The following is a 17,538-nucleotide window of genomic DNA, read 5'->3' on the forward strand; positions in this document are numbered from 1 at the left end:
GCCTTATTGAATGCATCCAGTGAAATTAACACATCAATGCATACTTTTATTGTCAAAAGTATGCATAATGATGTGTTAATTCCACGACAAGACATAATATGTAATGTTAGTTAACTGAAATTATTTAGTTTTTTTGCGGGGGACACCCTGCATACTGTATATTGGTATCGGTTGATATCGGTATCGGAAATTAAGAGTTGGACAATATCGGTATATCGGTAAAAAAGCCAACATCGAACATCCCTAAATCTAATCTACAATGTATTCCTATGGTGATACTATAACTGTTTTCTTTTGAATGATCTTGGATGTTCTCACCACACAGTCCTCCTACATGGTCCCACAGCCTGAAGCAGCCAGACATGGAGGAGGTGCAGAGGGAGCAAGATGGTCCTGCCTTGTATGGGACCACCAGCTGACCATTCACCTCCCAGTTACCCCTGCAACAACACAATATACTGTATACAACAAGACAATATACTGTATAATACTGTACACAACACAATATACTGTATAATACTGTACATAACAACATAATATACTGTATAATACTGAATACAACAACACAATATACTTTATAATACTGTACACATATACTGTATAATACTGTACACAACAATATATACTGTATAATACTGTACACAACAACATAATATACTGTATAATACTGTACACAACACTATATACTGTATAATACTGTACACAACAACATAATATACTGTATAATACTGTACACAACAAGACACTATACTGTATAATACTGTACACAACACTATATAGTATATACTGTATAATACTGTACACAACAACATAATATACTGTATAATACTGTACACAACAACACAATACACTGTATAATACTGTACACAACACTATACTGTATAATACTGAATACAACAACGCTGCATACTGTATAATACTGTACACAGCACAATATACTGTATAATACTGTACACAACACAATATACTGTATAATACTGAATACAACAACACAATATACTGTATAATACTGTACACAACAACACAATATACTTCATAATACTGTACACAACACAAAACCCATTACAATACTGTACACAACAAGACAATATAATCTATAATACTGTATTGTGTTTGTTCTGAAGGATCAGATTAAACCGAATATATATATTTATTTATATATATATATTTAATTGTATTTGTATATCCCCTGATATCCCTTGTATATTCCTTGTACAATATGCATTGAATATCCCTTCTAGTCTACTGAACATCCCATAATAGTCTCCATTCTACCATTGGACGAGACCTTGGTGCCAGGTCGCCATACCCCTCAGACCAGGTTCAATCGTACCGCTCAACATGTATGGACAAGTCCTAGTTCCGCGTAGGAATATGTCTACCGCACCACTAATGGTACTATTTGTTCATAGTGCGTATATATACTGCGCTATTAAAGTAGAGCTTTCTTTTAGTCCAGTTCCTTACCCTCCAACAGAGTGACAGACGCAAAAGCCTCCCCGCGAACCACGTGTGGGCAGTAAGGCCAATTCGGCCCAGTATCGGCATTGAGACATCGTGTATATTAATATTTGAATAGTCATATTTGGCACTATATCGTCGAGTTGGACGTATTCTATTAAGCTAATAATAGTCTATTCATATGTAGTGCCTCGTGCGGTAAGAGTTCTATAGTAATCAGCACCCCCATCGTTTCGGGCATCAGCTGGACGCTTATCCAGGGTGGTTGACCCCACGTGAAGCTGCACCCGAGGAGCTCCAGGCCAAAGAGCGAGTGGACCTGTATATTGGATTATTCTACCGACGACGGCTAGCCTTCCCCGGCTTGGATTATGCTTTGAGTACTTTGATTATTCTATGGATAAAGGCCAACACTGCGGTGTGTTGGAAATACCCCCCCCGGAGAGGACGACAGGTGAGAAGACGCTCTACACGACGAGGTCGCCTCACGTCTCTCCATCGTGGACCGGAGGACGCCGGCCACATAGAGTCCAACTGCTTTCATCTGTGGATCGAGGATCGCTGGGCACCGGGTCGCACGACTGTGGGCTCTCCCAGGATACCCTCGGCCAGACGGGATACAGCCAGACTCTACCCCCCCCCTCCAGCTGTCCTACAAGCAGTCGGAACCTTCCCCTAGTGTATCCAGCTATATAATCATTCAAGTATCATTGCTATTGTTCCCTAAATATTCCAGGTTGTATATTTGCTTCCTGCGCAATCAGAGATTGGACATTCGATATTGATCTACCTACGAATACTCATTTGCCATAAAAGTGCATACTATTTCAAATCATAAATGTAATTAAGTGATCGTTGTACATACCTTTTGCTATGTATTATTATTAAACGCAGACTTTCGACTTGGTACATTTGTGTTGGATCCGTTTCATCAGGTGGGAGTGTTTATCATAATTATTTATACCTAGTACTGGGTGGCCAGAGTCTAAAGTACAAGAGGTAGTGGTAGTAAGTATCATATCTAACCATACAGTCAGGGAATTGTACCCCTCAGTTACAATTGGTCCTTCGAGCCGGATGGTAATCAGTGTAATATTAATATAGTGTTATTAATATTAAAATGGCCTATGATGAACACTCCACGAAACGATCCTCCTAACCAACAACGCCTGCGGCGCAAACGACAGCTCCCTCAGTACCTAGAGGCTTACGCTGTCAGTCAACAACCTAGTCTTCTACCAACAGTAAACGCGGTAAAACTAGAAAGTAAAATTATGTCTAACCCTAACGACCAGGCTACCCCGACCATAGAGGCCCCTATGGGTTCTAACGTAACTGACCCAGCTCACGGTGGGGACCAGGGGGAACCAGACATGACTTTACACCCCGCCAATACCGAAGAAGTAGTCCCCGACGAGTCCCGGGAGGAAGACAACACTACCGAGAGAGAACTCGGCACGGAAGAAGATGAGGAGAGCACCGTGGAGATAGAGCTCCAAGACTCCGCACGGAGTACCCCAAGGGACGGCTCCCCTATACAACCGTCTTCTCCCAGCGAGGCAGAGAGGACACTACAGCAGGCATTCCTCGTCAGCCTGAAAGCCTCTACTGAACGCGATAGACTCCAGGGTGAACGCGATCGATTGCAGATACAGCAACGGAGCGAAGAAGAGCACATACGCCTGGAAATAAGACGCATTCAGATGGAAGAGAATATGGCAAGAGACCGGGCCGACGCCCAGCGCGCCGCCACCGGTGCCCAGAGAGAATCGGATCTCACCAAGCGCGAAGCCGAGCGCGACAGAGCACAAGCGCAACTAATAGAACAGCTGATCAGAAGGACAACACCCCCTCCCTCCACCAGAGGCTCCAGGAACTCGTCTAGACATCACTCCAGGGCGGCATCCCCTAGCCGAGTAAGCGACCCTGAACGCAGACCCCCTTCCCCAACCGGTCCAAGCGAGACCCAGCCACCGGGAAGGAGCAGCATACACTGCGGAGAGGCTAAATCAGAGACTACAAGCCCTGGATGACCTAACGGAAGACGAAGAGGAAGAGGAGGAGAACCACGCCCGACGACAGCACAGTACTCTACCGCAGTGGTTCCCAAAGTCGGGGTCGCGACCCAAAGGTGGGCCGCGAGCAGCCACGGGTGGGCCGTGAGATGATTTAAAAAAAATAAAAAAAAATAAAAAAAAAATATTTTTTTTATTTTAATTTTTTAATTTTAATTTAAATTTTATTTTGTCAGGCCACTGAACTTAGAAGCAGGCCAGGACAGTGTTTCTAGTTGTATTCTAAAATTCTATTCTATTGTATTCTAAAATGTGACTATATGGTTTTATATTAATAATAAATAAACAAAAACGAAAAATCTACTTATTTCAACGAACATTTCAAACTAAATAACAGATTATGCACATAAAACGCTGAAAACAACCGAAGCAACAATAGTATTTTAATGAGGCTATTATTATTATCATTATTATTTTGCAACAAGTTAGCCCTCTCATAAATAGCACATATAAATGAATAACTAACTTGAACTAACTTAATAGGATTGAAGTGATATTTGGCTTAAAAAAATCGGTCGCATGGCAAAAAAAAAAAAAAAAAGCCCGACGATGTGCATTGGGCCGCGGCTCTCTGACGCCTTATTTTCTGGGCCCTGGCCTGAAAAGTTTGGGAACCCCTGCTCTACCGGACCAGGAGGTCCAGTACAGCCCAGGCTATACCCCCGCGGAGCTGCGCTACAGACCCCCGACGCTATTCACGGGTGAGCACGACGCACGACCCGCACCGAGGAACAGCACCTGGACCAGCGGGCCATGGTACACAGCCGGTACCAGCCCACGCCAAGGAGCAGGAGGAGACTCGCCTAGGAGGCCTCTCCCCCAACGCTCGCCGATGTATCAACAATCCGCGTCATACATTGGCACACCTATGGTACCAGACTTCACCCAGGAGAACCGGGCCCAGTATACGGAGCTCCGCATGTGTCTGGAGACAATGTTGGTGGATGTCATTGATGAACGCCATAAATACGCGATACTACTGAAGCATTTAAAGGTACCCCGCGCGCACAACATAGCGCTCGCCTACGCCACTTCCACGACCCCATACACCGCAGCGCTGGTAGCGTTGGACCAGAGATATGGACGTATATGGGATTACGTGATCCAGGAGATCAGGCACATCGACCGCCTACCCCCAGCAACAGACAATCGAGCACTGGACGACCTGTCCATCAGAGTGCAGTCCCTGGTAGGGATGCTGGGAGCGCAGAGGGAAAAGGGTAGGCATGAACTATACGCCAACTCAAATGTAGAGAGGATCTTGGAGAAGCTACCGCCCGCCCGACAGGAGCGCTTTAGGCGGCAGAGAGACCACCGAGACCCTAATGGCCCCGAACCGAACCTCCTCGATCTAGCCGACTTCCTGGCGAGAGAAGTCAGCAGCTTACGGCTAGATACATTCGGACGGAGCACCCCTGGCTCCAGAGAAGGAACCAGGAGACTAAATGATGGAAGAAGATCGGTGACTGTCATGCACCAATCGGAGTCAGTGCCAAGCAGTAGGAGCCACAGTACCCCCTCAAGAAAGGAGAAGTGGAAGATAGTGTGCCCCTACTGTGAGAAAGAACACTGGCTGTCACAATGTGACTCATTCCCCAAGATGAATGCGGAGGAAGCGAGTCAATGGATAAAGTCCAACAGACGCTGTTTTCGCTGTGCGCGATCACACATGGCAGCCGAATGCCGCTTAAAGAAAAAGTGCAGTCGGTGCGATGGAGCCCATCTGGACATACTCCACGACAGTAACAGACGGCGGCCTCCACCCGCACCATCAAGCAGCAAAGCAAGCGTCATGTACATCGACCCCGCCAGCAGCAGCGGAGCCAGAGTGCTCTTAAAGGTAGTCCGTGTGACATTGAGCTACCAGAATAAAGTCATGGACACTTACGCCGTCCTTGATGACGGGTCAGAGAAGACCCTTCTGCTCGCGTCCGCTGCGGCCCAGCTAGGGCTGCGGGGGAGCGAAAACCAAATGACAATTCGGACAATAAGAAGAGATTTGAAAACGATAAAGGGCGAGAATGTCTCATTCTCTATCGCAGCAAGCGGCCAGCCCGAGCGACGGTACAGGATTACAGACGCTTTCACCAGCCAAGAAATAGGACTGTCGCGGTACACATACCCCGTAGCCAAGCTGATGGAGAAATATGTACATCTACGCAAGCTACCGATCCCACTCATAGACGGTGCTACCCCGACACTGTTGATAGGCTCCGACCATGCAGACCTCATTGTCCCGATAGACCGGGTTCATACCGGACCCAGAGGCTGTCCTGCAGCAGTCGAGACCCGCCTAGGATGGACTCTCCAAGGCCCACTCGCCAAATCTCTCAACCGAACCACAGCCACTAGCTGTCTCCACTCCCGAGTCACAGAGGGAGACACCGCACTCCTGCAGCATGTAGAGAGGCTATGGACCTTAGAACAAATGCCCTTTAAGAACGAAAAGAAAGACATTCGCTCTAAAGACGACATCTACGCCATTAACCTCCTCGAGACGGGAACAAAGAGAGTCCCAGTCAGCGGCGTGTTGAGATACGCCACGCCACTCCTGCGGCGGGAAGGGATGCCTACCTTTCACGCAAAGAAAGACGCCACAGAGCGGTACCTACTAAACACAGAGCGGCGCTTAGCCAAGGACCCCGCCCAAGAAAGTGTATACCGCGCTGAGATTGAGAAGCTCATCACAGCGGGACACGTCACAAAGATTGACATTAAAGAGGCCGACCAGACGACTGAATCGTGGTACGTGCCCCACCACAAGGTTCATCACAACGGCAAAGACCGCATCGTGTTTAACTGCAGCTACCAGATCGGATCCCAAAATCTGAATAAAGAGCTATTGCCCGGTCCTACACTCGGCCCCTCCCTACTAGGCGTACTACTCCGCTTCCGCCAGGACAAGGTGGCTATCAGCGGGGATATCAAAGGGATGTTCCTGCAGGTGAGATTAGTAGAGGAGGACAAGCCCCTGTTGCGGTTCCTATGGAGAGAGAGGCCAGGAGATGAGCACCCAGCCATCTACCAATGGGAAGTCCTCCCTTTCGGAACTACATGCAGCCCATGCTGTGCTACATTTGCACTACAGAGACATGTCGCAGAGGACCCAGCAGCGGACGAAGAGTTCCGACACAGTGTGAAGAACAGCTTCTACGTAGATAACTGTCTACAAAGCGTTTCGACCCAGGAAAAAGCCGAGGCTCTCCTACTTAAACTCTGCGCCTCTCTGATCAAAGGCGGCTTTGATCTCAGGCAGTGGGCCAGCAGCGATCCGCACGTACTGCGCAGCCTCTCCTCCGAGGACAAGGCAGCGAGCAGCGAGACCTGGATGGCCACAATCCCAGGAGAAGCCCAAGAGATGACACTAGGACTAGTGTGGCGCTTCAAAACAGATTCGCTCCACTATAGACACAAACCCCTGACCACGGAGCAGGGAAGGTCGACGGCAATACCGACCACCAGACGGATTGTGTACAGAACACTCACCCGACAATATGACCCGTTAGGATGTATACTACCGTACACCACCAGGGCAAAGATGATTGTACGAGCATTGTGGGACAAGGACCAGGGCTGGGACGACCCCATTCCCGCACACCTTGCATCCACCTGGAGAGAGTGGGAGATGGAACTCCACTCACTCCCAGGCGTTAATATACGCCGAAGCTACTTCCCACCCACGGTGAGGCCAGAGACATGTAAAATGGATTTACACGTCTTCAGTGACGCCTCCGAGGTCGCCTACGGATCAGTAGCCTACTTGCGGGCCCAAGAAGAGGGGGGAGAGATCTACACAGCATTCATCCTCGCCCGCTCGAGAATAGCCCCACGCAAGCAACAGTCTATCCCACGTCTAGAGCTCTGCGCAGCCCTTGCAGGAGCGCATCTAGCCACGCTCATCCAACGTGAGCTCACCATTCCGGTGCATAGAACAATCCTGTGGTCAGATTCCACGACAGTACTCGCCTGGATCAAATCGGATTCATGCAAATACAAAGTCTTCGTGGGAGTCAGAGTCACTGAGATTCAAGAGTTAACCGGAGAGTTAACCGGAGAAGCAAACTGGCGCTATGTTGATACAAAACACAACCCAGCTGACGTCATCACCCGGGGAATGTCCCTAGATGACTTAACCCGTCATAACATCTACAGTGACGGACCAGCATTCCTCAAGCTCCCGGAAGGAGATTGGCCCACGCCCACCCCGAGGGAAGCAAGTGACGAGGAGGCTGAGAATAAGAAACCCATGTTCTGTGGATTGAGCACTGTTGTCTCCGCAGACCCCAACATAGACGATTGCATTACCATAGAGAGTGCGCAGCAACGGACATTCCTGCGGCACCACCCAGAGATTAAGTCCCCCGCTGATATGTCAGCAGCTGACTACGAGGAAGCAGAACTGCTTCTACTGCAACGAGCCCAGAGAGACTCGTTCCCCGATGAACTAGACTGTCTACAGGGAGGAAAGCCCGTCCCATCAGACAGCAGATTGATTCATCTGGCCCCCGAGAGTGACACACATACCCTCATCAGAGTGGGTGGTCGCCTGCGGAGAGCCCCCAATTTACCGGATGACATTAAGTACCCGATCGTATTGAACAGCCGACATAAGGTCACAGAGCTGATTATAAAGAAATACGACGAGGATGTACACCACGCAGGAGCAGAGAGAGTCTTCGCGGAAATCAGACGTCGTTACTGGATACTTCAAGGAAGAGAGGCGGTGCGACGCTTCCAGCGAACCTGTCTAGACTGCCGAAAGTGGCGCGCGCAGCCCAGCATACCACGGATGGCTGACCTACCTCCATGTCGCCTCCGACTCGGCGACAAGCCATTCCACTCAACAGGCCTGGACTGTTTTGGCCCGCTGCACATAAAGAAAGGAAGAGGCACCGAGAAGCGGTGGGGTATTGTATTCAAATGCATGACCACCAGAGCGATACATATCGAGCTCCTTCCGACCATGAGCGCAGACTCATTCCTTATGGCCTTCCGAAGATTCACATCACGGAAAGGAAAACCGTCTACATTATTGTCCGATCACGGGACAAACTTCAAAGGCGGAGAAAGAGAGCTGAGGGAGAGCTTCCAAGCTATGGGCCCAGAACTTAAGACCCACCTCGCTCCAGCCCAGATTGACTTCCAATTCAACCCCCCAAACGCACCCCACTTCGGTGGAACTTGGGAACGAGAAGTACGTTCTATAAAGACAGCCCTGTACGCAGTACTTGGGGCCCAGACTGTGGCGGAAGAAGTCCTAATGACAGTCCTCACGGAGATTGAGGGAGTATTGAACTCAAAGCCCCTCGGTTACGTCTCCAGTGATGTAGCAGATGTCGACCCAGTCACCCCCAACACCCTCCTGATGGGGCGGCTAGATCCCGCGTTACCCCAGACAATGTACCGGCCTGAAGAAGCGAACGGCCGACGAATGTGGAGGTACAGCCAAGTATTAGCCGACAAGTTTTGGAGCAGTTTCCTACTGCACTACCTACCGTCTCTACAGACCCGCCAGAAGTGGGTAAAAGAGAGAGACAATTTGACGGAAGGAACAGTCGTCATGATTATTGACCAGTCACTACCCAGAGCTATGTGGCCGGCTGGCCGCGTAAGCAAAGTGATCACCGGTGCCGATGGCAAGGTCCGAGCAGCTGAAGTACTCGTCCAGGGGCGCATTTACACCCGTCCTGTGGCGAGGCTCATAGAACTGCCCCGACTCCCAGACACAATCGATGATGACCATGACCCTATGACTTTGTGAGTTGACTGACCCTTACAGCGAACCCTTGAGTGGTAGACAGTGCGGTTAATCTGTCTCTGCTTAACTAATTGGGTTGGGACCAATTAGGGGGCGGCTGTTCTGAAGGATCAGATTAAACCGAATATATATATTTATTTATATATATATATTTAATTGTATTTGTATATCCCCTGATATCCCTTGTATATTCCTTGTACAATATGCATTGAATATCCCTTCTAGTCTACTGAACATCCCATAATAGTCTCCATTCTACCATTGGACGAGACCTTGGTGCCAGGTCGCCATACCCCTCAGACCAGGTTCAATCGTACCGCTCAACATGTATGGACAAGTCCTAGTTCCGCGTAGGAATATGTCTACCGCACCACTAATGGTACTATTTGTTCATAGTGCGTATATATACTGCGCTATTAAAGTAGAGCTTTCTTTTAGTCCAGTTCCTTACCCTCCAACAGAGTGACAGACGCAAAAGCCTCCCCGCGAACCACGTGTGGGCAGTAAGGCCAATTCGGCCCAGTATCGGCATTGAGACATCGTGTATATTAATATTTGAATAGTCATATTTGGCACTATATCATCGAGTTGGACGTATTCTATTAAGCTAATAATAGTCTATTCATATGTAGTGCCTCGTGCGGTAAGAGTTCTATAGTAATCAGCACCCCCATCGTTTCGGGCATCAGCTGGACGCTTATCCAGGGTGGTTGACCCCACGTGAAGCTGCACCCGAGGAGCTCCAGGCCAAAGAGCGAGTGGACCTGTATATTGGATTATTCTACCGACGACGGCTAGCCTTCCCCGGCTTGGATTATGCTTTGAGTACTTTGATTATTCTATGGATAAAGGCCAACACTGCGGTGTGTTGGAAATACCCCCCCCGGAGAGGACGACAGGTGAGAAGACGCTCTACACGACGAGGTCGCCTCACGTCTCTCCATCGTGGACCGGAGGACGCCGGCCACAGAGAGTCCAACTGCTTTCATCTGTGGATCGAGGATCGCTGGGCACCGGGTCGCACGACTGTGGGCTCTCCCAGGATACCCTCGGCCAGACGGGATACAGCCAGACTCTACCCCCCCCCCTCCAGCTGTCCTACAAGCAGTCGGAACCTTCCCCTAGTGTATCCAGCTATATAATCATTCAAGTATCATTGCTATTGTTCCCTAAATATTCCAGGTTGTATATTTGCTTCCTGCGCAATCAGAGATTGGACATTCGATATTGATCTACCTACGAATACTCATTTGCCATAAAAGTGCATACTATTTCAAATCATAAATGTAATTAAGTGATCGTTGTACATACCTTTTGCTATGTATTATTATTAAACGCAGACTTTCGACTTGGTACATTTGTGTTGGATCCGTTTCATCAGGTGGGAGTGTTTATCATAATTATTTATACCTAGTACTGGGTGGCCAGAGTCTAAAGTACAAGAGGTAGTGGTAGTAAGTATCATATCTAACCATACAGTCAGGGAATTGTACCCCTCAGTTACAGTGTTGTTGTGTTCAGCATTATAGAGTATATTGTCTTGTTGTGTACACTGTACACAACAAGACAATATACTATATAATACTGAACACAACAACACAATATACTGTATATATTCAGATACCAAATTGTATATTGCCTATATTTTATTGTAACGACGTATATTAGGACCGATCCAGACCAAGGATCAATAAAGAAATATCTTATCTTATCTTATTTCATTGTATCTTATCTTATCTTATTTTATCTTATCTTATTCCTTTTGAACAAGTTTGTAAGAGTAATTTGTGTTGTGTATTAATTATTGTGTTGTTTTGTAAACCTATTGAGGGAACAGTGCCACAGTCATTGGGTCAGGTCACTGGGTCAGGTCATGGGGTCAGGTCATGGGGTCAGGTCATGGGGTCAGGTCAGGGCTCAATATAATCAGTGGGATTTGTTTGACTCAGGTGTTGCTATTTGGAGGAATCAGCTTTGACCGTGTGGTTTTATTTAGTTTGTAAATTAATAGTGAGGATCATCAGAGGCCAAAATGTATGTGTATATTTTAATTACATTTTATATTTGGTTATTATTAGTTTGGCATCACTTTTATAGTCAAATTATTCTTCCGTTTTTTTATAACACAATGAAATGTTAACAGTGTTTAGATAGTGTCAGTGTTTCGCCAGTGTTTAGCCTCTCACTGCATTCTATATTATTTGTTATTTTACAAATAACTGTGCAAAATAAAAATAACTGAAACTGAATACAAGGAAAAGTTCTTCCATAATATGTGACCTTTAAGCAATCAGCGGTGAGATGATCCACAGTAATGGAATTTTTCAATGATGTTGGGGATTATTTTGATTCTCCCGACAGAAAAGCAGTTGAGCTCTTTCATCCTCACTGGCAGCCAGACCCTTTCATGCAGAACAAGATTCACGGTTTGATTTCTCTCTGACAGTACAGTCGGTTCCATAAGTATTTGGACAGCGACACATTCATTATTCGACTCTATATATGTGGATGTGAAATGATAAACGACTACCGTTGCACTTGTCATGTTATCATGATTAATGTGAGATCCGATCGTGTCATGAGGTTGATTCACTACATTCATCCATACTTGCAATGCAGAGAATGGCTGTTATCCATCTGGTGTTCTGTGTCCACAGCTAAAGTCTTATAGATACACCCTGCAAAACTGAGAGTACCTGAAAATGGGACATCAAGACTCGAATCGTGTTTATGTTTCTGTTAATTCTGTGATTCACTGCACGTGATCATATCTTTGACTACATACTAAAAATATCTACTATATCTAAAAATATCTACTATAGGTGTTATAGATAAAAATGTTATGTTGAGTAATCTTTAATTTTTATTTGTATACATCCACAGAGCTTTTAGATAGGTGCAGAATAAAAATATTGCTTTTCCCCCAAAGAAATATTGAATAATGAATTCATCATTCAATCTTTTCTAATTAATATTGTTGTTTACATGTTGCATGTATCCCCTCCCTACTTCCCATTTCCCCCACATGCAATGCACCTGATTGGATAAATGACGTGCTATAGTGCGACATCTGGTGGCTGAATGTTATCTATATAGCACCTTTAATAATAATCAAAATATTTTTGGCATCCTGAAATGGGAGGACAAAACTGTAGTCCTTTTCGCTGTTCATCTGCTGTGGCTGAAAACACTGAACACTGTGGCTCATAAAGTGCATTTCACGGTGAGCTGGTAAAGTGCATTTCACTGTGAGCTGATAAAGTGCATTTCACTGTGAGCTGGTACTCATTGTGTCACTTCACATCCAATGTGACAGGAATATGGAGCCAAAACATCAAGATGTCTTACAGTCTAAATTCCTATTGAGGCCACAGTGACGAGAGTCTAAATAAGAGATTGTTTTCTACAGGCAGTGTATTAGAAGGCCCTACAGAGAGTGGTGCGCTCAGCACTACCACAGGACCTAGCATGTCCTACCATGCTCTGTAAATAACTCATGTACAGATACCGATATGCCCTACTTTGTTACTTGTTATTGCACAATGTCGTTCTATTGGATTCTTATTATATATTACTATTGTAATTATGCACATCGTTGTGGGCAAGACCCCCCGCATTTCATTGTATACTTGTATGCTGTGACAACTAAAACTCTTGTATCTTGTATCTTGTATCTACTTTGAGTTGAAAAACAAAGTTTTTCAGGAGGAAAGCGATCACCAATGACATACGTAGAATATAGACATAATAACTGGACTTTGAAGTCTTTATTCGGTATGCAGTGACACACACATGCGATGGGCGGCACACACACAGGAACACACACACACACATGCAATTTTTGTTGGGTCGCCAATGCGATTGAGTCTCTGCACTTGACCCATAGACATAGAATAGACAGAATATATATGTAGAATATAGACATAGAATAGAGCTGTACACCTGTACAGCCCTGCCTTCACCACAATGCATTCAACTAGAGCCTGTCTACAACATCCGTTGACCCCTGACCCCACCTCATGTACTTCCCTCTACCTACCTGTGTTCTCTTTCTTAAAGGTGCTATATTAACATTTTCATAGACTAATCATTTTAAAAGATTGCTTTACCCCCAAAGAAATTATTGATATATGAAGAGACACCTGGTTTGGCTCAGGGACACTTGGTTTGGGGGTCTGTTCCCATCACCCTAAATTACCTAATCTCAAGAAAGCTAAGCTTGTGATAGGAGGGTCCAGAAAATTATCTGTGTTTGTCTACGAAAAGTAACAGTTTTAATTGGAGGGTCAAGAAAATAGGGCGGAGCTTGAGATAGCACCCTCAACTGTACCTCACAACAGTGTGGAGGCTGGACTGAGTGGCTATGTGATGCTATGTTGCACTATGACGGTGCTATATATATATACGTAAAGCTAGTAAGCTACTGTATGAGGTTTCATATGTTACTTTTGAACACATTCCAAATAGATCTGAACAGATTTCACTCTACAATGGTTTCGTTATAGAACTTGTTAGTCTCATTATAACATTTTCTTTCACTTATATAAGTAACAGATCTAAGCAGTGTAGTTCTCACCCAGGGGAATAAGCACAGGCAAATAACTCCCAGAGGTCCCCTTCTCTCAGACACAGCTGGCGGGCACAGCCCACATGTCTGGAAGTGGCCCACACCAACTAGAAAATAAAATAAAATAAAAACAGAGAAGGAGCATCAGTGAAGACTGGAACATTTCAAGTAAAAAAAATCGAACTGTGACTCCGAGTCTGGGCGACGCCGACTAGTCATTTCATCAAAGAGATGTCTGTAAATCTAGGACATACCTTTTGTCTGTATCTGCTTGTAAAAATGCAAGCTGTGTCTCAATTCAGGGTCCATATCCTTCGAAGGACGCAGTCTACTGAAGGATATGGCTGTTTTTTGTTGTGATTATAAAAAGTTAATTGCATATTATGCAAATACTAGACCTGTCCCTGACGCGTGTATGCTTTCTACAACGCAGTTCGGCGATTTGCGATTCTGATTGGCCACTGACGTTTCTGGTCATGTGACATGTGCGCCCAATAGCGTGACGAGCTGTGTCTTTGCCCATTTCTGCATCGAACAGCCTGCAAAGCACCTGGCGTTCTATCGCCATGCTCTAAGACAAACTCTAACCTTAACCAACTTCGAAAGAGTGCCTAAGCTTAACCGTCGAAAGAAGGGCAGGCGTTCTATCGCCATGCTCTAAGACAAACTCTAACCTTAACCAACTTCGAAAGAGCGCCTAAGCTTAACCGTCGAAAGAAGGGCAGGCGTTCTATCGCCATGCTCTAAGACAAACTCTAACCTTAACCAACTTCGAAAGAGTGCCTAAGCTTAACCGTCGAAAGAAGGGCAGGCGTTCTATCGCCATTCTCTAAGACAAACTCTAACCTTAACCAACTTCGAAAGAGCGCCTAAGCTTAACCAGTGTAGACACTTGCGGTCCCACGATTGGGCGTACATGTCACATGACCAGAAATGACCTGGCCAATCAGATTCGCAAATCGTCTAACTGCGTTGTAGAAAGCATACAAGCGTCCCTGACTAAGGATTTGTATAGTCGACTTTGATTGGCCAAAATGTGCCGATAGTCGACCTGTAGTAACTAACCGGGGAGACTGATAAATTACAGATAAAACAGTATAATAATGGTCCAAGGTCATTCATTAAAACAGCATCAGCCTTGGTAAATAGTCTGCATATCTGCCCGCTGGTGCGAAATGCATTCTGGGTTACTTGTCCTGCAGGATCCATCTGATGGAAAAGAGAGTAGCCTCCAGCTGCAACCGCGGAGTGAGCCCCTCACTAGACGCTGTGGCGGAGAGTACGGAAGTTAGCGCTAGTGTCACTCCACATTGGGCCTAGCCCCTCCCCCTTGACCAAGCTCGGTTGAGACGTGCGGTTGGAGAGAGGGTCGCGGCCAGGAATTGATTGATTGAAAACGTTATTAGCAGATTGCAGAATGGGTACAATACAGTAAAATACTTCCCCAACCCTAACCCTAACCCTAACCTCTATGGTTGAGGGCCTATGTTGCTTTGTTACAGGAAGGATCACCAGCCCTGACTGTCACTCTAACCTTAACCTCTCTTAGATGAGGGCCTAAACCTAACCAATGTTGCGTTGCTGATATCAAAACTGGTTGCACGCACGCTAATGACGCCACGTGCACGTGCGCTCCCGTTACCTAACCCTTAAGAGAAACTTCCGCTCTCTGTGGCTGCCACAGCGTCTAGTGAGGGGCTCGCTCCGCGGTTGCAGCTGGAGGCTATTGGGAAAAGAAGGAATTGGGACAGCCTTGGTTGCGCTACTATGACGCAAATGCAGCCTTGGAAGGATACAACCCCTGAACTGAGACACAGCTACAGCTTGTTGTAAAAATCATAATGATGATTATTCTGATTGATATTGAAATCACGATTATTAAACACGATTACTCATTGATTTGAGAACATCATATGATGACGACTGAATTTGTTAGACTTTTCTTCTCGACCAAAGGCTGCCTTTTAGTCATCTTCTACAAGTTACCAAAGACGTTTTAATATCTTGTTTTTGTGATCGTGGGAAGACAAAATCATTATTTTAATTGAAACTGGATTAATGGCCCAGCCCTGGTTTGTTGTGAAAGTATGATAAAAAGGTACATACTTGTGTGTAGTGTTGGCAGGTGGTATTCTCTCTACATTTCCCACTCAGGTAGTGATAGTCTTGTTCCTCCTCGAACCAAGCGTCAATCACTTTGTGGGGTGAGGTGAGGCCATGGGGAGAGTGATGTATATTCCAGCCAATGTGATGAAGAGATGAGTCATGAGGGGAGGGACTTGTGAGGCAGGATGAAGTCCTTTCTGTTGCCAGCAGGGCCAGCTTTTCATTCCACTCCTTCAAGTGAGACAATCATATTGTTAGTTTCAACACACACATTGTACACAAATACTACACATCGTACACAAATACAACAAATTTTTTTTTTTTCTCAACGCGCTTTACAATTTGTTCCTCACATTTCACCCATTCACTCACACATGCAAGGTGCCAACCTGCTCATCGGGAGCAATTAGGGGTTAAGTGTCTTGCTCAAGGACACTTCCTGAGCCACTGTCACTGTCACATCATACTGTACATAAATACTAGACATCCTACACAAATACTACACTATCCTGGGTTTATAAAAAAAAGTAATACATCTATTGTCATAATAAGGAGAATTAGCCACCTTGTTACCACTAGCTGTCTTCTTAGTTCTTACACTTCTTATAGCCTAATTTATCATTATCTTTCTTACTGTAATTTAGTATGGGCAAGCACTTTCCCAACCTCCACAAAATATTAGTCCTCCAGAAGCGCTTTGTTATAGGATCGCATCTCGATCTGAGTCTCGTGCCTCATCTGGCCCTCTATTTCAGAAACTTCAGATTCTAAATATCTTTTTTGTATTTTATTTTTTTATTATTTTTTAAACAAACATAATAAACAAACATGACAACACTCGATAAGATATACAAGCATTATTAACAGTGCACATCCAATAAAATCACCATATAGTTAAATGTCTTATACAGGATATACCCCCAATACCTGCTATCTAATACCCTACACACATATGCTCTAGCTCGTACCCCCCCCTCCCGGACCCCCCATTGGATAATCCATCCATTATCCCTCGCTACCAGACATTACCATTATATGCTAGCTTTTATTTTCTCCACCACTTCTAACCACAATGTCATTTTGGATTCATTGAGACCCAAAATTCTTGCTGTAGATATTTCTTGATAAATCACATCGAGATATGTAATAATCCAGACCTTTCGGCAATTTTTTTCCGTTTGGAACCATCGTGATGCTATCAGCTTTTTAGCCACTGTGATACCCGATAAAACCAATCTCTTTAGCTGTGGGTGTACTGCACACTCAAAAACATCATTCAGCAGTAATACAGAGGGGTGTACAGGTATATCCAGAGTTAAGAGATTTGATAATTGCTGGGTCACCTCTTTCCAGAATATCTTAACTGGTGGGCAGTCCCAGTACATGTGCATAAATGTCCCCTCGTCCCCATTTGTACATAAGGAGCATTTGGAGTCTTGTTTAAGACACATTTTTTTTCAGTCTTATAGGAGTCAAGTATGTCCTGTGAATATAGTTAAGATTTATTTGTTGATGGTCCGGGTTCCTTGATGTGAGTCGAACATTTGCCCAGGCTTCTTGCCAATCAAAAT

The 17,538-nt window shown here is 45.5% G+C and overlaps 1 protein-coding gene across 1 annotated transcript in view; it reads right to left on the bottom strand.

The window, feature by feature from the left end:
• Positions 1–17,538, bottom strand: part of LOC311223474 (C-type lectin domain family 18 member A-like) — a gene marked incomplete at both ends in the record, with an annotated part of 94,180 nt that overhangs the window by 56,041 nt on the left and 20,601 nt on the right. The window contains 3 exons of the mRNA XM_084308260.1: positions 319–440; positions 13,871–13,968; positions 15,968–16,198. Coding sequence (XP_084164386.1) covers positions 319–440; positions 13,871–13,968; positions 15,968–16,198 — 451 coding nt within the window. The remainder of the gene's footprint in view (positions 1–318; positions 441–13,870; positions 13,969–15,967; positions 16,199–17,538) is intronic.

The sequence above is a fragment of the Notolepis coatsorum genome (genome assembly GCF_963971535.1).
Source record: "Notolepis coatsorum genome assembly, chromosome: 2".
NCBI lineage: Eukaryota > Metazoa > Chordata > Actinopteri > Aulopiformes > Paralepididae > Notolepis > Notolepis coatsorum.